This window comes from Marmota flaviventris, chromosome 5 (assembly GCF_047511675.1).
Source record: "Marmota flaviventris isolate mMarFla1 chromosome 5, mMarFla1.hap1, whole genome shotgun sequence".
Classification (NCBI taxonomy): domain Eukaryota; kingdom Metazoa; phylum Chordata; class Mammalia; order Rodentia; family Sciuridae; genus Marmota; species Marmota flaviventris.
In genome coordinates, this window is record NC_092502.1 from 28,461,542 (window position 1) to 28,488,296 (window position 26,755).

The following is a 26,755-nucleotide window of genomic DNA, read 5'->3' on the forward strand; positions in this document are numbered from 1 at the left end:
GCTCTCCCTGGGGCCCTGGGTGGAGGCAGCTGGTGCAGTGGAGTCTCCACTGAGTGTTGAGATTGGGGCCTTTCATTTCAGCTCCCCTGTGGGCCAGCTGTGTGGCCTTGGGCAAGTTCCTCTGTCTGCCCAAGCATAAAATGTGCTTAGCGAATCCCAAACTCTTCTACCTGATAGACTAAGTAAATGGTCCGGGCGAGTTGGAGGATCAAAGGCCTTCAGAGGGAGAGCATCTCATGGGGAGTGCTGGGAGCGGGAGGGGCACTGAAGTCAAATTCCACTCTCCTCTGTGTTTGGCCTTGCCCTGGTCAGTGGCCATTCCACCCAGGGGATCAAGGGTCAGATGACAATGGGACTTTTGTGCCCTCCAGCCAATGGAAGGGACTGCCTGGGGAAAGATACAGTAACAAGGCAATGGGCTGAGCCAGTCTCCAATGCCTGGCCTCCTTAGCTGGGCAGCCTTGACTCTGAGCCAGACACACAAAGGGTGCATTTGAGAGTTTTGATACATAATCCCCCGCCCTGCCTCTAGAGATTTGGAGCAGGCCCCAGCTGCCCTTAGCCTGGGCCTGAAGTTGGGAGAAAGGCCCTGGCTGTCCACACTGAACACTGAGCTCTGTAAACCTCCCCTTCCCCAGCCATCCAAGGACAGGGTGGCACATTACAGGGCCTAAGGACTGAATCAACCCTAAGCTTTAAAAGAACAGGAGAGCCAGGCGTGGGGATGCACACTGTATTCCCAAAGATCTGGGGGTCTGAGGCAGAAGGATCTCAAATTTGAGGCCAGACTCAGCAACTTAAGGAGACCCTATTTCAAAATAAAAAGTAAAAAGGACTGGGAAAGCAGTTCAGTGGTAAAGTGCCCCAGTGTTTCCCCACCCCTCAGAGAGAGAGAGAGAGAGAGAGAGAGAGAGAGAGAGAGAGAATATGCAGGTCTGGAACTGAGCCACTTGTGTGGATTCCTGGCGTTGCCTCTGTGGGACATTGAACAAGTTATTCAGTCTATTTAGTTCTCTGACCTTTTATTTCATCGTCTTTTTTTTTTTTTTGGTTTTGGGGATTAAACCCAGGAATGCTTTACCACTGAGCTACATCTCAGATCTTTTTATTTTTATTTAATAAAAATAGCAAGACAGAGTCTCACTAAGTTGCTCAGGGCCTTGCTAAATTGCTGAGGCTGGCCTTGAACTTGCAGTCTTCTTGCCTCAGGTTGCCGAGTTGCTGGGATTATTGGCATGTACCACCACACCCAGCCTGGTTCTTCATCTTTAAAATGGAAATGGTCATTGTACCTACCCACGGTAGACAACATAATCCCTCCCTCTAAGATGTCCATGAGGTAATTCCCAGAACCCGCAACTCTGCTACTTCACCTGGCCATGGGGACTTTGCAGACGAAGAGTTTTGAACTAGGAAGATTATCCTAGATTATCCATGTGGGTCCAGTGATATCACAACAGCCCTTAGAAGATGGAGGCCAGAGTGTCAAAACCAGAAAAAGATGTAAGGGCAGAAGCACAGGGTAGAGTTGTGTCCTCAGACCATGGAGGAAGGATCTCAAGTTCAAGGCCAGCCTCAGCAATTTACAGAGACCATTGACAACTTAGTGAGACCCTCAGGAACCTAGTGAGATCCTGTCTCAAAAATAAAAAGGGCTGGGATGTAATTCAGTGGTGAAGCGCCCCTGAGTTCAATGGTTCTATCCCCAGTACCAAAAAATAAAAAAAGATGGAGGAAGGGTACCAGCCAAGGAATGTGGATGGCCTCTAGGTGCTGAAAAGGCAAGGAAACAGACTCTTCCCTTAGCTTCCAGAAGGGATATGCACCTGGATTTTAGTGCTTCTGGCCTGCAAGACCATAAGATAATAAATGTATGTTGTTTTAACATCACCAAGTTCGTGGTTATTTATCATTGCCATGACAGGGAACAAATAAACTACCTAAATGTTGGGGTGAAGATTGAGATAATAGACATGAAGGGTTTTCCAGTGTCTGCTCGGTAATGATGCGTATTCTGGGCTCTCTTTGTAGTTCAGTCGTAATTGCTTCAATAGGACCCTCCCCTCCTGGGCCAAGCACTCAAGTTCTCATTTGTAACATCAATTGAGGTTTTTGTCTCAAGATCCACCCAAGAATGGAGAGCTGCACCCCTGAGGCTCTGGCGCTGTTTTGGAAGCGTGGCCTGGGGGAGTGTTTCTTGGCCTTACTTTCACCTGGCTTTCTGTTCGGGTTGCCTCCTCCTTGCCAGAAACTAATCAACAGAGCCTCCTTGATCTGCTTCTGGAGTTCAGGTCTCTCTCTCCCTGCCACTACATGGGAGCACTGGTTGTCTCCTGACCCCACTCCAGTTCCTGGAGATGGTTCCTCAGGTGGCCAAGGTGAGAGGTTTTGAAGTCCTTGAGCAGAAAGACAGCAGGTTCTAGGTGGGCCGGAGAATTCAGCTCTCAGCAAAGAGTCAGGGGAGGTGGCTTTGGGTCCCAGCTACCCCAGGTGATCAGGCCTCGGTTCCCCATATCTGCACTACAGATTTCAATTCTTAACCTGACTCCTTCCCAGGACTGATCTATCATTCACGGAGACAGTGATGGGGAAGTATTTGGACCAGCTAAAAGGGAAGAACAGGAATAGGGGAGTCTCCTAGCCACACTTTCAGTTACTTGAAAAACCCAGTCTCTCCCACCTGGAGGGGCCTTGGAACTTACGCTTCTCTTTTCTGGAGTACTCTTTCCCCAGACCTTCTCATGGACTCATCATTCAATGGTTTTCTCATTTTCTTTCCTCCAAGAGGCCTGCCCTGATGACCCTATCTAACCAAAGCCATCCCCCCATTTCTCTGTCAATTTATTATTTTCTGCAGCCTGAAATTAGTCAATCACCCACCTGTACCTACAGCAATGTAACCAGTATGAAGGTAGAGTCTGCCCCTCTTCCTTATGACCCTGTCCCCTGTGACCGATGCAAGATACAGCCAGGATTGATTGACTGCATGAATGAGGTGGCTGGTGGTCTGGGGGGTGTGGGGAGCTGGATGCCAGGTGCTTTGGGCAGTCCCAAGGCAATGGTCCAGTGGAGCACCCTGTATTCTAAGCCTGGGTGCTAGTGAGGAAGGCAGGCAGGGGAAGTAGTTCCTACAGTTGTACAGTGGTGGCATTGGGTGCTGGGCAGGCAGCACGGACCTCAAGATACTGACTCCTCATTTTGCAAGATGAAAAGCAGATTCAATTTAGTGATGGATCAGTGACATACTTGACAAAGGAGAGGACTGCCAAGTGGCTGTGTGGGGGTGGCAGTGGGCACACTGAGCTCTGGTGCATCATCCCCACAACCATGGCACCAGAGCTCAGTGTGCCTAGGGAGGGGAGATCTTTTAAGCTCCTAGGGATTTTAGGTGTTAAAAACACATTCCCTGTGTTCAAGATTCAATATTAGATGGTTCATTAGGATCAGTTGTGACTGGACTTGGATTTGTTGTTGTTGTTAACTAGCAGATCATGTGATGCTTGAGTAGGAGGATTTATATTGGTGATTTTAGGATGCTGGTTCCATGGTAGATAAAATTATGTAAAACAAAGAAACTGGGGACAAAATGACCAGGGAAGGAATTAAGAATGAGATTTTAGCTGGGTGTGATGGTGCACCCCTGTAATCTCAGCAACAGAGGATCTCAAGTTCAAAGCCAATCTCAGCAATTTAGCAAGACTCTAAACAACTCAGTGAGATCCTGTCTCAAAATAAAAAGTGAAAGGTGCTTGGGATGTGCTCAGTGGTTAAGCGCCCCTGAGTCCAATCCCTGGTTCCAATAAATAAATAAATAAAAATAAGATTTTAGGGCTGGGTTGTGGCTCAGTGGTAGAGCGCTTGCCTTGCACTGGTGGGACCCGGGTTCGATCCTCAGCACCACACAAAAATAAAGGCATTGTATTGTGTCCATCTATACCTAAAAAATAAATATTAAAAAAAAAGATTTTATATGAAAACACCCACCTAGATTTTGAATGAAATCAGATAGTAACAGCAGTCATAGAACAGTCTTGAGCCTAGAAATCCAAAATAACTCCCTCATATCAGGACAAACAAGCTGAGATAAACTTCTTAAAACAGTTTATATACAATAAAAAAGCTCTTGATTGGGGCTAGGGATGTAGCACAGTGGTAGAGCGCTTGCCTAGCATATGTGAGGCACTGGGTTTGATCTTCAGCACCACATAAAAATAAAATAAAGGTCCATCAACAACTAAAAAAAAAAAAAACCTCTTGATTAAGTAAAGTGCATATAAGTAGTGTGTGTGTGTGTGTGGGGGGGGGAGCCGTGTGGCCTGGGATCTATGAATGTCAGAGCTAAAAGAGGATTTAGAAGGAGGTTGACTGTAGTAGTTGAGCACTTGGACTCTGGTGCTCCTTAAATCTGGTTTGAATCCCTGATTTGCCAGATGTTTGAACAAGTTATTGATCTGAACTCCATTTTTTACATATATAAAATGAAGATAATAATTAGTTCCTGTTTCATAGGGGTTAATCAGAAAATCTAGGCAAAGGACTTAGCTCAGCGCTCAGCACAAAGTACCGTAGGTGTTTAATAAATGATGGCTCTCAATGCTACCATTTAGCTGCCTGCTCTTTTTACCAATGAACGTACATAGTGCAGTTCTCCGTGCCATCTTTCTTCTTCCCCAGCAGTTGCTGTCATGAAAATCAAGCTGTTCAGTTTTAGTCACAATGAGATCTACCCCAGACATGGAAGGTGCTACACCAGGACCAGTGGGAAGCACTTCCAGTTTCTTGATGTGCAATGTGAGCTGGTGTTCCTTTCCAAGAACAGATAAACTGGACTGTACACTAAAAAGAAATTCAAAAGAGAAGAAGCCTCCGTGTAGTCAAATTCCAGGGGTCCCTCACTGGGTGCATCTCTTGCTGATACAAAGGCCAAGAAGAATTAGAAACCAGAAGTGGGAAAGCCTCAATGAGAGCAAGGAAGCAGCATTGCCCAGCAAGCCAAAAAGGCTAAACATGCACCTAAAAAGGCAGCAGTGACTGCTACGAAGGCTCCCACAGAGAAGATTGTGGAACCTGTGAAATTTTCTGTTCCCTGAGTTGGTACAAAATGATAAATGGGCAGATCAGATTTTTAAATAAAGACACACCTATAACCCCTAAAAAAAAAAAAAAGAAAGAAAAAAGAAAAGAAAAGAAGTGAATAAGAAAACCTGTAGCTCAGACAGGGGCAGGGATAAATTCAAAGTCATTTGTGACTCAGTGGCAGAGGGGCACAGCCTCAATTCCCTGTCTAGATCAGAATCATCCTTGCTCCAGAGGCTCCTGATTCCCCAGAAAATTTTCATTCTAGAAACAAAAACCTGCCATGTTTTCCTTCTCTGAGGGATTCTGGCTCAGGGTGTCCCTTTAGGGGCCTCCGAATGACTCCTGGATGGAATCTCTGTCACACAGCTTCAGCTTAGCCCCTGCCAGGTTTCCAATTCCTGAACCAAAAGGTCACCTGGGAACTCCTGCCAAAGACTAGGAATCGTTCCCATGGCCCACCCTCCTCAGAATCATCATCTTAATTTATGAAGCAACCTATAAAACTTTAGTCCCCATGATGCTTAGGAGCTATAGTGAACCAATCTTACAAAAGTAGACACCTGTGTAAATGACAGAATAGGTAACAGGGGAGTCCTCCAGCATCCTGTATTCTACAGCCCAAAGCTCTTGACTCTTAGGTCAGGGAGAGGCCTGGAGAGTCTTCTGGAGAAGAAGTTCCCTTTTGGATTCCTAACTGAACCTTTTGAGAACCTGAAGGAAGCCATGGAAGTTCTCTGTAGAAAATTTCAAAGATTCCCTAATATTCATAATAATTGCATTAGGTTTGAGGGTCTCTAAAGACCCACGTTGGACCCTGTTCCAGGTTGGAACCCTAGGAGAAGACAAGCCCTCTTTCTTCAGTTAGGTGATTGCACTACTCAACGTGCTTGGAACACTGCAGTGAACAAGACCCGCGAAGCTCCTGTTCTCATGGGCTTCTGTCTAGTGGGGGAGGCAAGCAGTTTCTGATAGTGATGAGTGTGGGAAGGAAATAGGACAGTGTACGGGAATGAACTGTCCCTGAGAGAAGGGAGACAGTTTAAGTTTGCAGAGGGGGTCAATGGTCAAGCAGGGCCTTTCTAAGGAAGTGACATTAAAAGGTGACCTGAAGAATGAGAAAGATCCAGGCACAGGAAGATTAGATGGAAATGTGTCTCTGGCAGAGGGAAGAGCAAGTGCAAAGATCCTGGGGTAGAAATGACTTTGGCATAGCTGAGGAACTGAAAGGAAGCTGTTGTGACAGAGCAGAGTGGGCAAGAGGATAGTGGAGAGAGGATGGCAAGAGAGGCGGGGGCCGTGGCATGTAGAAATTTGTCATGAGAACATTCTCTGCCTTCTCCCCTTCCATGTTATTCAAACCCAATCCATGCTTCAAGGTCCACCTCTTCTAAGAACCCTCCACCAATCTGAGCCCTGGGATAAGCCTTAGAGTGTGTCACTTGTCTTCAAGGTCTCTGAAAACCACTCACCCTTGAAGCCAGCCTTTCCCTGTCCCTGTGTTCACTGCTGTCAGCGTGATGATTGTGTCCTTCCCCCCATTTGTCCATTTGTTTCATAAACAATAAAGTTTCAGGGGGAAACTGCATAGGGCATGTCCTTTCAGCAATGTCCAAAGCTCCTTGAGGACAAGGAGCAGATATTAATTCTTAAACCCCTCAAGGCCTGGCATGCAATGGATATTCAGTTAGGATTTATTGCACGCAGCAGCTCAAGTAACCTAAGAGTGAACCAAATTGGCCAGGCATGGTGGCATGGTGGCACATGCCTATAATCCCAGCTACTTGGGAGACTAAGGCAGGAGGATCACAAGTTGGAGGCCAGCCTCTGCAACTAAGTAAGACCTTGTCTCAAAAAAAAAAAAAAAAAGGAATTAGCATCCATACAACTAATTAAAACAAATTAAAAAAAATAATAAAAAATAAAAAGGAATATAGCTCAGTGGTAAATTGCCCCTGGGTCCAATTTCCAGTACTGAAAAAGAAAAAAGAAAAATAAACAAACAGTGAAAATGTACAATTGGCTTGTTTATACCACCTTTGGCCAGGTGATTTTGGGCAAACTACTTGACTTCCTAAGTTTCCTGATTATCAAAATGACATAATATAACGATCCCCAAATCAAAAGGTTGTTGTGAAGATTACGAAGTTCCCGATAGACTGTGGCTATTGCAACTACTTCGATTATCCCTATTATCAGTCACCTTATTTTCTCTGCGCTCATGACCCAGGTCTTCAGTTGGAAGTCTCCCTCTTGTTCCCTACCCACGGTGCAAACAGGAGCTAGAGTGGTTGTTCTTTAGACCACACCCCAAATCATCAAGGATGTTGTCACCACCAGCGGCTTGTTCTGTCTGTACAGACAAAAGAGCTGGCCTTGCCTTTGTCACAAATGCACCCCCTCGAAAGGCTTTGCCCTCCTCGGCATTGCCCAATACTGGGGCGGCCTCTTGTCAAGATCGCTGCTTGCAAGACCAGACACTCAGGCCTGGCTCTGCTCCTGGGGGCCCTTGGGGAATCCCTCGCACTCCCCAAGCCTCAGTCCCCTCTGAACAAGGACGAGGCTGTTCTAGGTGGTTTCCGTGAGCCCTTCCAGCCCTGGCACCCTGTGTGGCTGTTTAGGCAGCAGCCCCAGAACACATGGGGCAGGCGGGTTGGGGTGTCTGGTCAGGACAGCCCACCACAAGGAAAGGAAGAAAGAAATAAAAGACAGAGAGAGAGAGCTTTGGCTCTGGGAGAAGGGGGAGGTAGGCCAGGGGAAGGAGGAGACAGAGAAGGAGGAGGGACCGCGGGCGGAGGGGGAGATAGACCCAGCCCAGAGCTCTGAGTGGCTTCCTGTTGCCTGTCTCTAAACCCCTCCACATTCCCTCGGACCTTCAGACTGCGAGTGCGCTCTGCCTGCCGCCTGCCCGCCACCAAGGTAAGTGGCACGGCCGTTCCCTTCTATGGCTGCACCCACCCAGATCACTCTAGGCCACATCTCTAGCAAGGGACAGGAAGCGGTGCTATGGGATGCGTGTCTCCCTGGGGCTCCATCACAACTGCCCCAGAGGGCAGGATCCCAGACCCTTGTGCCTGTTGCTTTTTCAGAAGGTGGATGCACAGTGCAACTTGGTTTTCCTTTTAGGTCTGCAGGAAACAATCTCTGTCCCTGGGGAAGTGTTTTCTCTCTGTGTCTCTCTCCACGCCCGTATCCCTGCTTGCAGAGGCTCCCTGCCTGTCCTCTTTGCCCCCTCCTCCTCTCCTGGGAATCTGATCCTGTCACAGCTACCACTGGGACCTGACCGGCAAACAGAGTTAGTCCGGCTCCCTAGACTTTGTTCGGGGTCGGGGACTCTGTTTTCCAAAAGGGACTTTGCACAAATGATAAATTGACCCCTGAAAGGCAAAGGGAGGGGGCTTCACCTTTAATCAGCACCTGCTCTGGGAAGGCTGGTCTCCCTTGAGTTCTTCACAAACACACACACCATCCCCTACACCCCACGCCGGTTAGCCTGAAATGGCACCTGGCACAGCCAGTCCTGGGCTGGCCATTGTCCCTCCTGGGCTCTCTGGGATGGTCAACTCAGGAACTCCTTATCAGATATCATCCAGCCAAGGCACAGGGAGCAGGGTGTGGCAGGAGGTCTCCTGGAAAGGGAGGGAGAGGGCAGGTAGGACCCCTAGGGCCCCAAGCCCCACTGTTGTGAGAAGTGCAGACTCCACACTGGGCTGGGTCCAACCTGTCTGATGTTAGGGCATCTTCAGACGTGTCCCCCACCTTTCTTCATCCTCCTTGGCTCCTCCAAGTGACTTTCTGTGTCCTGAGATGAGTCTCCTCAAAAGCACGCAGAGAGACCTGCACCTTCCCCAGGGAGGACCATATTTGGCATCCCTAGTCCTAGCTCCCTAGGACTAAATTCCCATATACCCCAGTTCTGGTGGTTTGGTGAGAAGCAACCCCTAGGTAGGATGGCGGACTTCAGGAACTCAGTTGGTGAACTGTCTTAGGTAAGTGTCTCCTTTGCATTTAGCTTTGTTATCTGTAAAGGAAGAGGGTTGGTCTTTGGGGTGCTGGGTGTCCTTGGAAACTTCCGAGGAAGTCCACGAACTGCCCTTTGAGTAGGTTTCAAGCCCTCTGTGAGTCCCTTAAAATTATGTGCCCTGGAGAGACAGAGTCAGAGACAGAGACATGGAGATACAGTTTCTAGGCTTAAGGTATTCTCCCATGGGTGCCTGACCCCCCAAAATACCAGAGGGCCCAATGTAGGGGAATGGACTAGGCAAGGAAACAAATTTATATTTGCAGGAGGGTGAAAAATGCTGTAATGGGGGTGGTTGGGGAAAAGAGAGAGTTAACTTGCAGCCATCAGCTGCCACATCGACAAAGCCTGGAGCAGGGACGTGGAGGGAGGGGGAGGGGGTTGCCTGGAGAAGGAATCAACTTTTGAAACTTTCTCCAAGTCCCACCCACCAAAAGGCTCTTCTCTGCCGTGACTCACTCTCCGAGGAATGCGAGTTACCACGGCAACCTTTTTTTTCAGGGTCTCTGCCTGCTGGCTGGGAGGGGACGCTGGGAACACTCAGAACGTCAGGCTCACTCTCAATGTCCCCACCCTCCTTCTCCCCCCTCCCCCATACAAGGATGACTGCAAAGCTCTAGGCCCTGTCCAGATCTCCCAGTGTCCCAGGAAGCCAAGGACTGTGATAAGCTCCCTAAACTGGGTATTCAAAGATTTTTCTTTTCTTTTAGCTGAGCTCAGAAGCTGTCATCTGACCTTGAACTAATGGGTCCCCTTTCTGAGTTCCAGTTTCCTCCTGGGTTAAAGGGCAATAACGGCAGCCTCCTTAAGAGAGCATTGCATGGATGAAATGGGATAATGCATTTCATAATGCACTTTATGCTCTGGGTTTTTAGAGGTGATGGATTTATGGAAATTCAAAGAGCCGGCAAAATGATTCCCAGCTTTTTTCCCCTGGTGGCTCCATCGTTTCAGGCTCTGTGTAGAACTTCTCTTTACTAAAAGAACAGACAGGCATATCTTTTTAAAAACTCATGTTTACATTTTGACTTGAGGACCTTGTCTATGTCCCAAGAGTGAGAGACCCTCCCCTGCAAGCAGAGAGAGCATTGGCCCAGGGAGCCAACAGACATGGTTCCAACTCAAGAGCGGGTGACGATGGGAAAGACACTACCCCTCTCTGGGCCTCAGTTTCTTGATCTGTTACATGGGAAATCCAAGCTAGATGGTCTCCAGGCACCCGGCCAGCTCTAAAGCCCTGAGAACCCAAATCTCAGCCACTCCCTTCCTCTGGGGGAATAGCTGGCCTACATTTTGAGCAGCACTTCTCTCCTCCCCAGTGCAAAGGAAACTAGAGAGAAGGGGCCTGGGGACCCAGGGCTGCCTAATGGCCTCCATCTGTAAAGATTCCTTAACCAATAGCATAGCTGGGGTTGCTTCTCAGAACAGCAGCTTTCTTCGCTGAAAATAAGCTATAAATAGGAAAAGATGGTGGAAAGGAACGAGCAGAACTGAGGATGTGAAGTAAACAGTTGAACATTTGGCTCTTGAGGTTATTTAGGATGTTGATAAGTATGCGGAGATAAACAGGGACAGACACAAACTCACCTGGGGGCACAGTATAAACACCGACTCACCAACAGGCGCCACTGGCACAGCTAAAAATAAATACCTCCTGTATAAGCTGGCGCGATGTCGTGCGCCCACCTACCTCTCCCTGATCAATACTTTGACACACACATGCTCACAGAATGTCGATTGTAACAAGGGACAGACATGTAATGCACATGCACCCCCTAACAACCCTTATGTTTTAGAGACAGAGAAATTGGAGTTAAAGATGGGAAAAGAACTCACTTGAGGTCACAGGACAGGTTGGAGTCTGAACCAGGCTTCCAGGTGTTTTGAACCATCCAGATGTTCGCCATGAGTGCCTCCCACCCACTTCTGGTGGGTTTGGAGTCGGGCTCATGTACCGTCCTCCACAGGCTGTAAATCCTGTGGGCATAAGTGATTGGCAATACTTTTCTCTCCCCTTTTCTGGCCCGCAATGGCCTGTCCCAGCCCATGAGGCTTTGTCATTAGGCTCAAAGGGCCAACAAATGTGGCTAATCAGGGAGGGAGCCTGCTTCCTGCTGGCTCCCTCCCTGACCTCCAACTTAGAAGGAGAGGACGGGATCTTGGGCTGAGCTTCCAGGCAGCCCAGGGATAGTGAAGTTCCCTGTCCTCCACAGCACAACCTGGATCCTTCCTGCTCTCACTTCCAGCCTCAATGGTGAACCCAGGGACAGCTGGGCTGTGCAGGGCTAGGGCCGGCACGTACTAACTTGACAGAATAATTTAAGAAAGCAGCCCTCACTTTCTCTTTAGCCAAGAGATGTCTTAGGTGGCAAAGGGACTCTGCCCTGGCTCATCAAGTGATAGAGCTTGGTGTCTAGGGGAGAGATAGGAGCAGTGACACCAATTCTCCCCAGAGCTGGGTTCTTCCAGAAACTTGGTATTAACTCCTCTCATTCGGGGATCATTCTGGGTCCCTTGTGCTAGTCATAGCATTAGGATTTCAGATTTGTCAGGTTAAAAAAAAAATCTAGATATTTCTGAGAAAGACACCAGCTTGCTATAAGACCCTGAGTGACTTATTTTTCTTCTTTAAACCCCAATTTTTCTCTCTTTAAAACAAGAAGCATGGCAAAGAACCTTCGTGTGGCCTGACAATGGTAATCCATCCATAGTGGCTACCAAAAGAACTGTGTTCAGCAGTATGATACCACTCTAGACTTTTGGGGAAAGGGAATATGGTGGATTAGTAATGTCTGCCACGTGAACAAGAAGGTTGTGGAAGGCAGATATGCCACATGTTTGCTATCCTGTAGGATGTGACAGCCTGGACACTTTGATCTAATTTCTTATCCCCTCCATTTGTGGTCACCCTGATGCAGCAGTGGTCCTCTAGGGGGCGCCAAGGAGGCTGCCTGGGGCTCCACCCTGAGCCTCTGCCAGCCGCGGTGAAACGTGGCATTTTAGGAGATTTTATGGAATCTCAGCCAGGCTGATTACAGTCTCAGAATCTGGAGCCGCCTCTGAGTTGTCCTCAAAGCTCTCCAATCGTAGGTTTTATTTTATTTTTTAAAAATTTATTTATTTATTTGTTTATCTTTGGGTCTGGGGATTAAACCCAAGGATGATTTGCCACAGAACTACATTCCCAATCCTCTTTATTTTTTGAGACAGGGCCCTGCTTTGTTGGTGAGGCCAGCCTTGAACCTTCGATCCTCCTGCCTCAGCCTCTCAAATCATTGGGATTACAGGTGTGCTCCACCGTGCCCAGCCAATCCTGGATTTTAGCATCCTCAATGTCCTCACCATTTACCTTAGCTTATTCCCTTCCATCAAGAAATATTACACGTGGAAATGAAATGTCTATGGCCAGTGGGGAGAGGCGATACTCCAAAAAGCTTTTGCCTGAGTTGGCTCGTAAAGTCTGAGCTGAGGTGGGCAAGGTGGCAAAGGCCTATAATCTCAGTGACTCAGGAGGCTGAACCAGGAGGATCTCAAGTTTGAGGCCATCATCAGCAATTTAGTGAGTCCCTAAACAACTTGGTGAGAACTTATCTCAAAATAAAACATAGAAAGGGCTGGAGATGCAGCTCAATGGTAAAGCACTCTTGGGTTCAAATTCCTGGTGCAAAAAAAAAAAAAAAAAAAAAAAAAACAAGTAAAGAAAGACTGCTGTGTCCAAGGGTTTCCATCTGTTTCTAAAAGAACCTGAGATGTTCCAAGATGTCTCAGGGTACAGCTTAGTGGGTAGAACTTCCAGCCCTCAACTCCACTCCAGTTGTACCTCCTCTTGTTTTTCAAGCTTATTTATTAATCAGACATATTCACATGCTTAACAGATGCAAAAACTTCTACTTGCTTGAAATATGGGATTTCTGCAGGAAGCTTGGTTGAAGGAGTATTTTCTGCTTTACTTAATCTTGAACATCACTGATCTAAAACAGATTCCTGAAACCAGGCACAGTAGGTGGTGCACACCCGTCATCCCAGCAACCTGGGAGGCTGAGGCAGGAGGATCACAAGATCAAGACCAACCTTGAATTTAGTGAGACACTTAGCAAATTAGCAAAATCTGTCACAAAATAAAAAAAGGATGGCGATGTAGCTCAGCGGTAAAGTGCCCCTGTGGTCAATTTTCAGTACCTCTCCCAATAAACAAACAAACAAACAAACAAATATATAGAATAGCCTCTTTGTTGGACAGTCAGGACAGGGTAGCTTAGATCCAGAGAGGAAAGAAATCTTCTCCAATTTTGCACAGTGATCTGGGAGCGAAACTTGATCTCAAGACCCCTAACTTCTACTTCACAAGGCCACCTCTGAGTGACTGGGTCTGGTCCCAGGACATGAACAGGAGTGCCAGTGTCCCCACCTTGGCCACAGTGCCACGTCTCTGACTTGGCTGGGCCCAAGCTCTGTGGAGCCCACCCTCCCTGCCTCTGAGTCCTGGCTCCTGGCACATGGCTTCCTTTCTTAGCCTCTAAACTTGTTTTCCTCCCTTTGGGATTGTTTACAAGCAACATGTGATTTTGGAACCCTTGTTTCCAAGCCAGACAGTGGGAGTGAAATGTTTGGCTTGCGTCAGCAGCCCACTAAGAGGCCAGCCTGGGGCCTGGCCATCCTTACTGCACTCTCTGGAAGCTAGGCTGGTCTCCCCCAGGCCAATCTGGGCAATATTTCTTCTGTTCCACCCCAACACACCTTTCCCCTGGGCAAACAGACAAAGAGCTGGGATTCTTTCACAGAATTGTTGAGGGGGATGGAGATTCTGGATGCTTGAATTCTAAGATGCTCTTCTGCACAACATTGCTTACTGCTTACCTTGTGCCCTCTAGTGCAGATTATCCACGAGCCTTTCGAGGTAGGTATGTTATTCTGTCCATTCCACAGACAGAGGAACTCGTTGAGACTCAAGAGAGGCAAAGCTCGTTTCTGAAGATCCCACAATTGCTAAGTGGCTGAGCCAGGACTTGAACCTGTACATTCTGGCTCCAGTGCCCATGAGCTTACCTTTGTGCTGCGTTGCCGTTACAACCACTGTTCTAGTATGGTAGTCACTAGCCACAGCTGGCTATTTAGATTTAAATTAATTACAATGAAATACGATAAAAAATTCTCTTCATTTGCTCTGGTCACATTTCGAGTGCTCAATGATGGCACATGGTCAAGAGCTGCTGCACCTGGCAAGGCAGATATAGAATATTGTCATCATCTTAGAAAGTTCTTTTGAATCACAATCCTCCCTAAACTCTTTTCACTCAAGTTAAGATTTAAGGATGGCAGGGGGGTGTACTGGCGCACACCTGTAATCCCAGATGCTTAGGAGGCTGACCCAGGAGAATCCCAAGTTCAAGGCCAGTCTCGGCAAGTTAGCGAGACCCTGTCTCAAAATAAAAAATGAAAAGGACTGTGGTAGAGTGCCCTGAGTACCATCCCCAGTACCACATACACACACACACACACACAAAAAAAAAAAAAAAAAAAGGAAAGAAAGGAGAAAGAAAGAATGAATGAAAGATAAGATAGAAAGAAATTGATTTGATGATTAAAACTCAGGTTCTGTGATTCTCTTCTAGGAGCCTAAGATGATTCTGAGTCACACGATCTAAAATTCTGATTCTGAGATTTCCTCCAGTTCTGACACTCAGTGACTTTTCAGCGTCCAGGGAGAGCCCCAGAGAAGGCCATTGATGTTTGGGGGGAGGCAAGCTGGGGGGCTGGCTGTACTTTTCCATCCCTAGAGTCTTTCTAAAGACAGAGAAGTGACCTTGAGTTTCGTGTCCTGCTGGCAGCCCAGGACGGGTTTTCAGCTGGCTCCAGAGCAAATAAAGGCAAAGGACAGGACTCGATGTACGGAACAGGAGGCTGCCCTGGCAGGGTGGGGGCGTGGGTTCTGCGCTTGGTGGCCACCAAACCAAGGGAAATACACCTCCAGTGCCTCCTCTGACCAGGCGCTTCTTTTCCTAGCACTGTGGCTAGTTCAGCCCAGCAGGGGCTGTTTAGGTGACCACTTGGGAAGGAGCAGGCTCTACAGAAATGGCTCCCTGAGATGGAGAACAGACCAGTGGCGGAGGGCGGCTGCCTGGGTCCTCCCCCAAGCCTCTCTGCTCATGCCCCAGAGCTATCAGCTCAGCTCTCTAGGGGTCTCAGTCTTCTCATCTGTACTCTTAGGCAGGAAGATCTATCTGCTCTGAGCCCTCCATGGGATGCTGGATTGTCTTCCCTAGAGACAAGGTTTTAATTTAACCCTGGTTTATACAGAGGGTGTTTGGGCTGTCACTGGGCATACTAGACCTAGGCTTGATTGGCACAGGGTCACAGCTGGTGAGTCCCAAACGCTGGGTCTCGACACTGGCTTCTGACCTGCCTGGGGTGACTTTTATGCCCCACTAGCTTTGCAGGGTGGACCCCAGCCTCTTTGGCCAGCGGTGTTTTACAGAACCTCAGGCAGGTATCTCATGGGTATGCAGGAAGAATGGCTGTGCTTCCGGAAGAGTCCAGCTGCTTCCCTTTCCTGTCACCCTGTCGTCTTGGAGGAAAAGGGTTCTAGGACTGAGAATGTAGCACTGTGGAGCATAACTCCTCTATGATGCTGTGTTTCATTTTCAACAGTCTCTACCTGCATATCTCCCCTGCCCCCACCTCAGTTTCAGAGCATAATCCCTATTAGGCTCACGGCTCCATGAGGGGAGGAGGGTCTGTCAAGCTGGAATGTGCTCAGATGCTGTGAGACTGTGGGCAGGGGCCCCCTCCCTCTGACCTCAGACTCCCTGGGAAAGCAGGACTCGGGACTCTAACGCACTGTCTGCCCAGTGTTGCCACCAGGCTCCAAGGGGCCAATGTGCATGTGAGAGTGCCCTGGAACCATAAAACCCAGCAAGACGTAGGCCAGAGATGGGGATGGCCGAGAGGGTGCCTGTGCAGCCAGAGAGCCAACCAACAAAGATTCTCCCTGGTCATGGCTGAGGGACACTTCTGTGTCTGTGTCCCTGCTCAGATGAGGGACACAGACTCTGAAGAGCACATCTTTCTGGCTCTCTAATCTGAAGCTCATTACATTTTCAGTCCTAGCTGGGCTATTTCTCCAGTGACATGACTTCTCTGACATTGTAGTTTAGACGGGGTGACTTTTTGTTGTTGTTCCAACTGCCAGTCTCACTTTGATCCTAAAACTTTCATCTCAGACAAGTCCTTCATTGATGCCTCCTCTCCTGTCCCATTTGCCCAAAGCCACATGCAGGAGTTGTTTAACTTATGTCTTCCAAATGGGGAAGAAAGGCGGAAGACTTTTTCCACTTGAGCCTGGGGAGACAAGTGAACAACTGTGTGAAGGAGAGGAACATTCCAGAAACTTCCTGAAGAAGGAAGACTGGACTCCTTGGAGAGCTGGGGCCATTGTGAAGCAATGCCAAGCTCGCACGCCAATTCCTTTAGATTCCTGTTAGTTTTATATCATGCACACCTCATAAAACAGGGGCTGAGGATTTCTGTCTCTTTGAGCCCAGTGAAGGACCATTTGTACCCAAATACTGTCATCCAAGGAAAGATGGGTGATGCCCAAGGACAGGACACATACCAAGACCAACTTGTGCCTGTGATTTTTTTTTTTTGGTGTTGAGGACTGAACCCAGGTCTTATCATGCTAAAGAAGCACACTACCACTGAGCAACACCCCCAGGCTTGCCTGTGGCATTGCAAGAGCATTTTAAACCCAGTCTATCTCAAAGTTCACCTGATCTAACATCCTCAGTTGACAGATGGAGAAACCAAGAGAGGACAAAAGACTTAATTAACATAGTAAAGTCTTGAGGTAGAACAAGAACTCCTGGCATTTAATTCCCAGCTGAGGAATTCCACAATGTTAGGGAACTCCCACTGTCATGCTTGGTCAGTTGAGAAGTCTTGGAAGGACCTGGGGATGATGAGCCCGATGGGAGTTATGGGACAAGAGAGGAAAGAAAAGGCTGCCCTTGACTGAAAAGCTATTTGGGGACAAAGGGAGCAGGCTTGTTCTGGGTGGTGCAGAAAGAGAGAAATGATAGACCAGGAGAAGTTTGAGGGATGCAGATTTGAATCAGAATAAGGAAGAACTTTCTAAAGCAAATTGGAAATGAAAGCCCATTTAGTTAGCACAAGAAATAAAATGTCCCCATCACAGACCCTTTGTTGGGGATGAGATTTTGGCATCGAATCATTAAAGATTCTGCTCCAAATTACCTCATAGCCATGAGTATTAGAGTCTAGGGTTTGGCATCTAGAGACCCAGGTCTTAGCAGTGATCTGGGCAGGCAGAGAAACTTTCTAGATCGTAACTAACATCCCCTGTGCAACGTAATAAGAAGTATTTGGATGGTTTCCTTGGAGAATCCAAAGAAGTGCTGCCCTTTCCGGGTAGAATAGAGAAAAATGTGGTCACCCTCAAGTTTCCATGGGTCACACTTGAACATTATTGTTTGTTGTAAACGTGGATCTCATTGTTTCGGATTGGCAGGAGGTTGCTCTCTATTAACTTCTTCCACTGCAGAGCGGGTAGGAAGGAGACAGAGGAGGAGGAGGAGGAGGAGGAGGAGGAGGAGGAGGAGGAGGAGGAGGAGGAGGAGGAGGGGGAACTGGAGAATAGGAAAGAAAATAATCTTAGGACATCAGGGATTAAAGGGCTTGAATTAGCATGACCAAACTTGACTAATTAGCCCATCACCTTGGTTGAAATGCTTTAAAAACTTAAACATGTGTATTTTTATTTATCATTACCATAAAAGGAAAACTCTGTGTACCTTTGTTATAAATAGAAGGAAACTGTAAAAAATGAACAAAAAGCAAACAAGACAAGTTCATTGAATCTCTAGCTTCCTGTGGGGGCTCTGAACCAGAGGGCTGCTCTAGGTCATAAAGGAGATGAGGGCTAGCCCTCAACCTAGACTTTCTCCTCCTATAATCATGATTGAAAGAATACAGCACGGAACCACCTTCCTCCCCCATCTTTCACCACCATTTAACACATAAACCATCTAAAGCCAAACCACATATTCCAGGGATGTAGAAGTAACTCCATCAGGACGCCTTCCCTCATGGAAGTCTCCACCTCTCTTCCTGCAGGGTTCCCAGCACCATGAGGGCCTGGATCTTCTTTCTCCTTTGCCTGGCCGGGAGGGCCCTGGCAGCTCCTGTGAGTACTCCGGATCCTATCTTCCTTCTCTTAGCTTCCACTGCCTGCTCCAGGGCGTCTGAACCTGCCAGCCCTGCATATTCAGAGGGGCCAGGGACTTCCCCATCTCAAGTCAGTTGTCTCATTTGTAAAAATTGATTTCTTTTAAGCCACAAAGCTCAGAAGAAAAATTGGGATGAGGACCGGTTGGGGGAGGGTCCAGAGAAGAGAGTTCTGTGGAACTTGAAGATGAACTCTAGCAGTTAGAGCTTCTGGCCGGGGATTAGGGTTGCCAAGGAAGTGGCCTCTCAGTCATGAGAGGAATTCAAGCAGTCAAGTGTGAGGGGGTGACAGGGATGGTGTTAGGAGAGAATCCAGCCCGAGAGGGACGGCTCCCTTTCTGAATCAGACTCCGATCCAAACAAATGGGGCCAAGGGGAGGTACAAGTGTAGATTAGGTGTTCTATAGCAGCAGAAATACTTTTGCAAACTAAATTTTAGGCTGGCCTAGATAGTTGGATATAAAACACACGAAAGGGGAGCCTCCCTGGTCTTCCCTGCTTTGTCCTGTGCCCCCCCCACCCCCCACCATGGCAGTCCTGAGGCAGCCTGGGGAGTCTCCACACACTGCTCTTCAAAGTCTACCAGCAGATGAAGCTGGCCTGGTCCTGACCTCTCCGAACCCCACTTTCTCTTTCCAGCAGCAGCAGGAAGCCCTGCCTGATGAGGCAGAGGTGGTGGAGGAAACGGTGGCCGAGATGACCGAGGTATGTGGCACCTGTGACCCCTCTCTGCCCATGCCTTCCCTGGGCAACCCAGACAGGTACTATGGGGCTCCCTGCTGGAACAGGGCATCTGTCGCCTTCCTGGGTGCACACACAGCATAGATGGACAACCTATTCTCCCAAATCCCAACACGCTCCTGAATGCTTCCCAAATTTTCAATAGAATCCTATAGTTGGGAGGCATGATTTGGAAATTTTTAGTTTTTTTCTGCATGATCACCCAAAATCTCCCCTTGCACAAACAGATGAACGGGGATCTGCGCAGGTGTAGCTGGCAGGGTGAGGGGGCTTGGCATCCCTTCTGGCCCTAACACCCTGGGCGTCAAAACAGAATTCCAGAGCGCTACAGAACATTTAATCTAAGATGAACAAGAAGTGTGTTTAATAAATTAAGAAGTTAATAAAAAATATAAGATTAAATCTAAATCCCCAACCCTGGCATTTGGGTGGTGACCTGGGCTCAGCCCACCCTTCCACCTCACTATCATCTCCTTGTGGGTATCTGAAGCTTCAGGCAAGCCCCCTCCATCTTCACCCCTCACTTCAAGGTCTGGGGTGAGGGTGGGGACCATTTGATTGATTCTCTTCCTTCCATCTCAGGTAACCGTGGGATCCAACCCTGTCCAGGTAGAAGTAGGCGAATTTGAGGATGGTGCCGAGGAAACCGCAGAGGAGGTGGTGGCTGAAAGTAGGTCCCTCGCCTGTGACTCTGCACATCCAGTCCTCCGTTGGCTGATTGGGCCTGGGGCCTGAGGCCAGCCTACTCAAGAAAATGCAGGGTGTGGTCCTCAGTGGGCCAAGGAGAAGGCCGAGGAGGCGGCTTGGTCTTGGAGGTTGGGAATACTCTTTGGCACGTGGTCCCCTGGACCGATCTATTTATAGCCAGACCATTTGTGCTCTGAATGGCAGGAAGGGAAGTTCCCCAGCTGGGAGTGGACTTCTCCCCTCTCAGCTCTTTGCCCTGATTCCGAAGTTGGATTTCACATTCCCAGTGGGGTCATGAGTCACGTCTGGTTCCCCAGATGGCCTGTGGCCTCTGTCTCAGCCTAAGCCCCTGCATAGGAGCATGTCTGAGAATGGAGATCGGGAGCGGTCACACTTTATTACCTTATCTGATTGTCACTCAGCCCAAGAAAATAAGGCCCCGAAGAAGGGAAAGCAGACAAGAGTCCCAACATTACCCACGGAGTCAGTGCCCGAGGGGGAGAAAGACCAATGGGCCTCAGGGTCCTGCTCTCAGGTTGAGTAGCTGTACCCCAGGGGTCAAGAGCATGGACTCTGGAAGCAATCCAACCAAGGTTTGAATCTAGACTTCTCCAGGAGAGCTTGCCAGCCCCTCTGACCCTCACCTTGCTCCCCTCTGGCACGGGAATGATGAAGTCATAGACCCTCATCCTGGGCCTGTTGGAAGGGGAAGGAACCAAAGCAACAGAGAACTTGACCCCATGCTGCAGAGCAGCATCCAGTAAGGGATGATTATAACAGCCACAGTTAAGCGTCAGGAGGAAATGGCTAGATGCAGCTCCCATCCTGAAGGGATAAATAACAGGCATTTGGACGGAGCTGGCACAGAGCTTTTGTTGGAGCAGGCGAGTGTCTCCTGAGTCATGTTCCTTTCCTGTCCACGCCCACCTCATCCGGGGTTTACAGACGCAGCTGGCTCTATTGTCTCAGCCCCTTTTCCCTTTTCCTTTATAGACCCTCACTGCTCCGTGACCACAGCTGACTTGCTAAGCCATTCTGGAAAATCTGTCCTGGATTCCCGAAATGCCTCTCTGTGATGGTTCAGCTGAAAGCTGAGACCACAATTCTTGGTTGCTTCAGTGTCAGGGAGGCCATCTGGCATCCCAGTGTTTCAGAGACCCAGATTGAGCCCCTAAAAAGTACCTGGTCCCGACCTTGGATTGAACCTCTCATTCTCACACTGAGCCATCTGCTCCCCTAAATGCTGATTGCCAGGCTCAGTTGAAGAGCAGGGTGGCCCACCCAAAGCTCAGAATAGGACCATAGCAAATTGTCCAGAGCTCTGCTGGGATCAACCTGGGGAGGACATGATAGCCAGGGGTGCTAACTCCCTGCTCGTGTGCCTACCAGACCCCTGCCAGAACCACCACTGCAAACACGGCAAGGTGTGCGAGCTGGATGAGAACAACAGCCCCATGTGCGTGTGCCAGGACCCCACCAGCTGCCCTGCGCCCATCGGCGAGTTTGAGAAGGTAAGGGCCAAGGGACTGGGCCCCGCAGCATTCGGAACGTCTGCCCAGCAAACCCTGGGCTTGGTGGTTCTACAGGGCAGCTCAGGTCTCAGGAGCCCCTTTGTTAGATCCAGTCTCAGCAGAAAAGCGGAGCTGAGTCAGGGGCGAGGCTGTCCAACAACCAAGGAGAATCTCATCAACACCATCACGATCCCAGCTCCGTGCTGGATGCACACACTCTCAGGACTCGAGAATTCCAAGCTCTACGCCTGACTCGATAGAGGAGAATAAGTCCTGTGCAGCTTAGCAGAGTATCATGTCTAAAAATGTTGCTTCTGGAGCCAGATTAGAGGTTGACTTGAAGCCTCCTCTCCATCACTTGTTAGCTATAAGATCTCAGCCAAGTTGCTGAGTCTTTCACAAATCTCAGTTTTCTCATGTCTAAAGAAGGAATAGGAATGGTCCTTAACTCTAAGGGTTGTTGTGTGGCTTTGTAAGACAATGCCCAGGACATAATAAGTCACCCATCATGCTATTTATTTATTTATTTCATTATTTCTCAAACCTGTCCATTCTGCCTCCAGTATCCATCCATCCATTCATCCAAATCAATACCCACTTATGTCCACCATTGTGTGAGTGGTAACCTAGCTCAGGGCAGCAAATACGGTAACAGCTTAGCTTCTCCTTCTTTAAGACGACGTAGCTTCGGGCTCCATGTTAGAGCATCCTTGGTCACTCTTTCCGCCTCCCAATTCCCGCATCCCGCAGATCACTGATGCCAGGAATTCCTCCTCTGTACCACAGCCACTTTCTGACTCCTATCTAGCTGAGCCCTCAGCATTGCTGCTTGGCAACCCCTATGATCAGAGGTTCCCATGGAGATTGGAGGGGCTCAGCATGCGGTCATGCCATAGCTGTGATCTATTACAGCGATGTGTGGAGGATACAGCCAGAACCTAAGTGGGAAAGACCCAGGCAGAGACTGGAGGATCCATGGGAGGCCTGAGTATTCTCTTCCTCTCTTCCACATGGAGTTCACTCTTATCCCATCTTCAAAAATGCAGATACCTGTTTCTGCTCAAAGAAGCCCACCCAGAGACTCAGCACCCAGCGTTTTAATGGGGATGGGCACCTAGGCACCCTCTGCCTAGTGTGTACCAAAATTCCAGACTCCCAGGGGACAGCAGATGTTCAACATGAAGTGAAGCATGTGCCTGAGCAGGCTAGGTTGAGTGAGCCTCCCTATCAGTTAGGGGAAGATTTGTGACAGTGCAGAGACCCGCTCACCAGCCAGGTTCCCTGACACTAGCCAGAGGCCAGCCTCACAAGCAGGCCTTTCTAAGGACACAATCTCCCATCGCTCATGTCTTTTTCCTGTCCCCATCTTTGGCTGGTCATTCAAATGTCCTCCTGGGTCTCCATCCTATCTCAGTTGTGCCTTTGCTCTGAGACCATCAGTGGCTCTCAGCATGGGCTGACCTCTGGCCTGGGAGCCTAGAGAGTGGGCTCTTGTCCCAGCCCCACCACCAACTCCCTGTGTGACCTTGGGCTCATCGCATTCCTGGCTTGGCCCTCGGTGTCCCCATCTCTGAAACCAGCCAGTGTGGGCCAGCAGAGGGCTTTGGGAATGAGGAAGGGGCTCTGTGCTTGGCCAACAGGTGTGCAGCAATGACAACAAGACCTTCGACTCTTCCTGCCACTTCTTTGCCACAAAGTGCACCCTGGAGGGCACCAAGAAGGGCCACAAGCTCCACCTGGACTACATCGGGCCTTGCAAATGTGAGTCTTCCCTTGGGCCCTTGGCTCCCAGCTTAGGGAGGGAGCCCTGGCACTGGCAGGTGTGGGCTCTACCACCCCCTGTGCCGTGTGATCTTGAGCAAATCTCTTTCCCCTTCTGAGCCTCAGGGTTCCCATTTATAAAATGAGATGATTGTCTATGGAGTTGTTTCCTTCAGCTCTGAATTAGGACATACCCCAGGAAAGAAGGGAGACACCATAAAAACACAAGATCAGGGAGGATATCTGGAGCTTCCCACTGGCACCCAAGACAACCACATTTCTTTTCTCTAATGATGAAGAAGTTCTTGTAGAAGGCTAACTCAAATCTTTCCTGCTTCAGTACTGTAAAGCAAAAATAATGTTTTAACCTTTTAACCTGGGCCTACAGAGTTTTTTTTTTTTTTTTTTAATGTTTGAATTTGAGTGCTTTAACCTAGGGGTATGCCTGTCAGTTCCTTTTAAGCTCTGTTCCTCAATGTTTTCATAAGCCCTTTATTCCAGTGCATTTCTATCTGCCTTCTTAAGACACATAATGACCACCCTCCTCTCAAAACCAGGGAGTCAGGTGTTTGAGAGAAAGGACACCAGGATGTCCTTGGCCCTTTGTTAGTGTTCCCAGCTGCAGTTTCCCCTGGCCCATAGTTTGAGACACCCCAGACTACTCGTTCCCTTGCAAGATGACACGCATTGCATCCCCAGTACCTTCTGGTACAGGTGGCACTAAGAGAACGGCTCACCTGCCTCAGGTGTGCAGGCTGCAGAAAGGTAGAGGACAGGCAGGAAAGAAGGTTCTCCTTGTGGTTAGCTCTATGCTGCCAGTTATGGGGCCCAGGGTGTGAAATGGGTGGAGATGTTGGGAATTTCTTGGACAGCGAGGTGTGAAGCGGGCTTTTGCCCCAGACAGCCACACTGTCCTAGATGCTGGGGGGGGGGGGCGGGGCTCTGATCATGGGGTCTGCAGTAAGCCTCTTCCTCCACTGACCTCCAATGCGTCCAAGAAGAGGGTGGACTTGGATGAAATCTCCAGGTCTGATCTCTGGGAGGCTAAGTTATAAAGGCAGGATGGAGTCATTATCTCTGAGAAAGTTCTGGAGGCTCAGTTTTCCTGATTCCTCTGCCCTCGACCCAATAAGCCTGCCAAGCTCATTCCCCAGCCTCCTGTCTTCAAACACCTCCTGACATTTGACATAGTGCAGGCTCAGCCTCTGCAGGCCTCACACCCACGGCTATCACCCAGGAAGGTGACCCTGACCCCAGAAGGGCATATCAAGGTCATGGAGGCAGAGGGATACCTCCGCACATCCCCATTTCCAGAGCATTCTCCCCACAGGGTCTCCTGGGAGGAGCTGCTCAGAGGTGGGGAGCACTGTCCCAAGGCACTGGGTGAAGTGGCCGTGGGAGTCCAGCATGGGTGTGGAGTGGCTTGGGCAGCGTGTCAGCTCTCAGGCAGGGAGAGTCCGGGTCTGGGCTGACCACCCATGTATTCTGGACCCTAGACATCCCCCCCTGCCTGGACTCTGAGCTGACTGAATTCCCTCTGCGCATGCGTGACTGGCTCAAGAATGTCCTGGTCACCCTGTACGAGAGGGACGAAGATAACAACCTTCTGACTGAGAAGCAGAAGCTGAGAGTAAGTGGGCTCTTTCCTGCCTGGCCTTGCAGGCCCCGGGTTGACTGAGAGCCTGTCCTGGCCCTAGAACGAGGCCCTCTCTGTAAGCCTGCGTCCTCCCTGGGAAGCACACTGGCCCTGAGTACCAGGGCATGTGGTTCTCCTTGATGCCTTTGGAGGCTGACAGGCATCTTAAAGGACCTGAGAAGTCCTTTAGTAAGGTGTCCACTCATTTTGTCCGGCCCAGTGTTGAACAAAAGAGACACACGTCCTGGGCCTTCTTCTTTCTGAGTTTGTGGATCTTTAATCCAAGATGCTGATGCGATGTTAACTCCTCAGCTTCCCTTAACCTGGTGCATCAGCTTCTCTGTGGCCAGGAAGCTGCCCTTAAGCACATTCTCCAGGTGACCCTGACTGTGGAGCTCTATAAGGACACTTTCAGGGGGTCCCAGGCCTGCCTGTTTGTGAGTGAGTGCCTCTGCCCCTTCCTTCTCCTTACTGAGACCTGAGGTCTTGGCTGGTTTCTGTCTGCCCGGGCCTCCTGTCAGAGGTGGGAAGGGCCCAGGTGGGCTTTGAGGTTTTCCTGTGGATCCTTTGTCACCCGTGTCTCTGTCCCCACAGGTGAAGAAGATCCATGAGAACGAGAAGCGCCTGGAAGCTGGCGACCACCCTGTGGAGCTGCTGGCCCGGGACTTTGAGAAGAACTACAACATGTACATCTTCCCCGTGCACTGGCAGTTTGGCCAGCTGGACCAGCACCCCTTTGATGGGTAAGACCCCAGGCCCTCAGGACCACAGGGGCCGGCTCTGGCTTGGCCCTGGAGCGGGTGGAGTCACGGGTCAGGGCTGGTGGGTTCACTAGATGCAGCCAGAAAGCCTCTAGGCAAACTCCACTGTTCCCAGCCTCAGACCCCACAGTTTGTCTGGGGCTTGGAGCAGAAAAGGAAGAGCCATTTGGAGAAAAGATGTGGATTTGGGAAGAAGAAAGCAATAAGATGCCCTTGAGCCAGAGGTGGAAGTCACCAGGAACTGAAAATACCTCCTTAACTCTGAGAGTGTTGGGACTTAGGTCCCCACCAGTTAGGAAGGAGTACCAGACCCCAGGGGGTACAAGGGTGGCCGGCATGTTCCCTGTCCTTTGGCAGAACATCTGGGAGCAGAACAATCATCCAGCAGAGTCTCAGCCTCATCCTGAGGCCCAGTCCCAACAAAGCCTGGAAGTTCCTATAAAATTCGGACTCGGTTTCGACTACATTGCTTGTCCCTGGCTTGAGGTCACCTGCCCCTTGTCCAAATGACTTATGCAGCACAATAGGCAGGCAGCTGGGTGGTTACGAGGTACACACTGTCTCTTCTGCGCCTAGGACTGTTCCAGGCAGGGACTTTAACAATGCTCAGAGATCAGGCTCTGTTCTCACCTCTGCCACCACCCGCAGGCCCGCTCTTGTGGCAATGAGAGCAAGAACCCAGCTCAGCCCGAAGGAGATACCCTTCCCCTCTTTCCTGGAGCCCTTTCACCCTTTTCTTTGATCATGAGAAGCAGATGTCTCACACTGGGGACAGGAGGGCCACCCTGCTCAGATGTCTGGGGGAACAGCGCTGCACCCTGGGACACTCCTCTCTGGGATGCTCACTGCTAGCTCTTTGTCTAGCCCGTCCGTGGGGATCGTGCCCACCCTGTGGTCCATCCTGGGTGGCTGGGTTCTCCGGGGCTCTGGGAAGCTCCCAGCTACTTCTCTCCCAGGCTCTTAACGTGGCAGGGATCCAGCTGAGTCACTCACTGTGATGGAGAGGGGGAAAATCATAGGGGACCATCTGGAACTCAGGCTGAGCCCTTGGATCCCACGGCAACAACTGGATCTGGAGAGAGGTTTCCAGATGCGCCTGCAGGAAACATGCATCTGGGAGTGCGCTGCAGCCTGGGCTGGGGGAGCCACCTCCTACTCCTCCTCTGGTCCTAGAGCTGTGGGTGGATTTGCCTATGTCCCCACCCTTCCCTTCAGTATCCCGACCTGTGCAATGAAGCAGGGTGGGGCCGGGGAGTGTTTCTTCCAGTTCAAACATCGTGGGATTCCCTCCATGAGTTGCATGGGCTGTGAGGTCTGG

The 26,755-nt window shown here is 49.6% G+C and overlaps 1 protein-coding gene and 1 pseudogene across 4 annotated transcripts in view; both read left to right on the top strand.

Moving 5' to 3' along the window:
• The window catches only part of Sparc (secreted protein acidic and cysteine rich), a 74,021-nt gene that overhangs the window by 44,725 nt on the left and 2,541 nt on the right, over positions 1–26,755 (top strand). The window contains exons 1-8 of one of the 4 annotated variants that reach the window (XM_027938632.3): positions 7,889–7,995; positions 18,230–18,299; positions 18,980–19,045; positions 19,664–19,751; positions 21,158–21,279; positions 22,920–23,040; positions 24,537–24,670; positions 25,271–25,419. In XM_027938632.3, coding sequence (XP_027794433.1) covers positions 18,243–18,299; positions 18,980–19,045; positions 19,664–19,751; positions 21,158–21,279; positions 22,920–23,040; positions 24,537–24,670; positions 25,271–25,419 — 737 coding nt within the window. In that variant the 5' untranslated portion in view covers positions 7,889–7,995; positions 18,230–18,242. Of the gene's footprint in view, positions 1–7,888; positions 7,996–18,229; positions 18,300–18,979; positions 19,046–19,663; positions 19,752–21,157; positions 21,280–22,919; positions 23,041–24,536; positions 24,671–25,270; positions 25,420–26,755 lie in introns of those variants that run through there. The other 3 variants (XM_027938634.3, XM_071612035.1, XM_071612034.1) reach the window with 3 other exon arrangements.
• On the top strand, positions 4,303–17,805 carry LOC114095397 (large ribosomal subunit protein eL24-like; annotated as a pseudogene).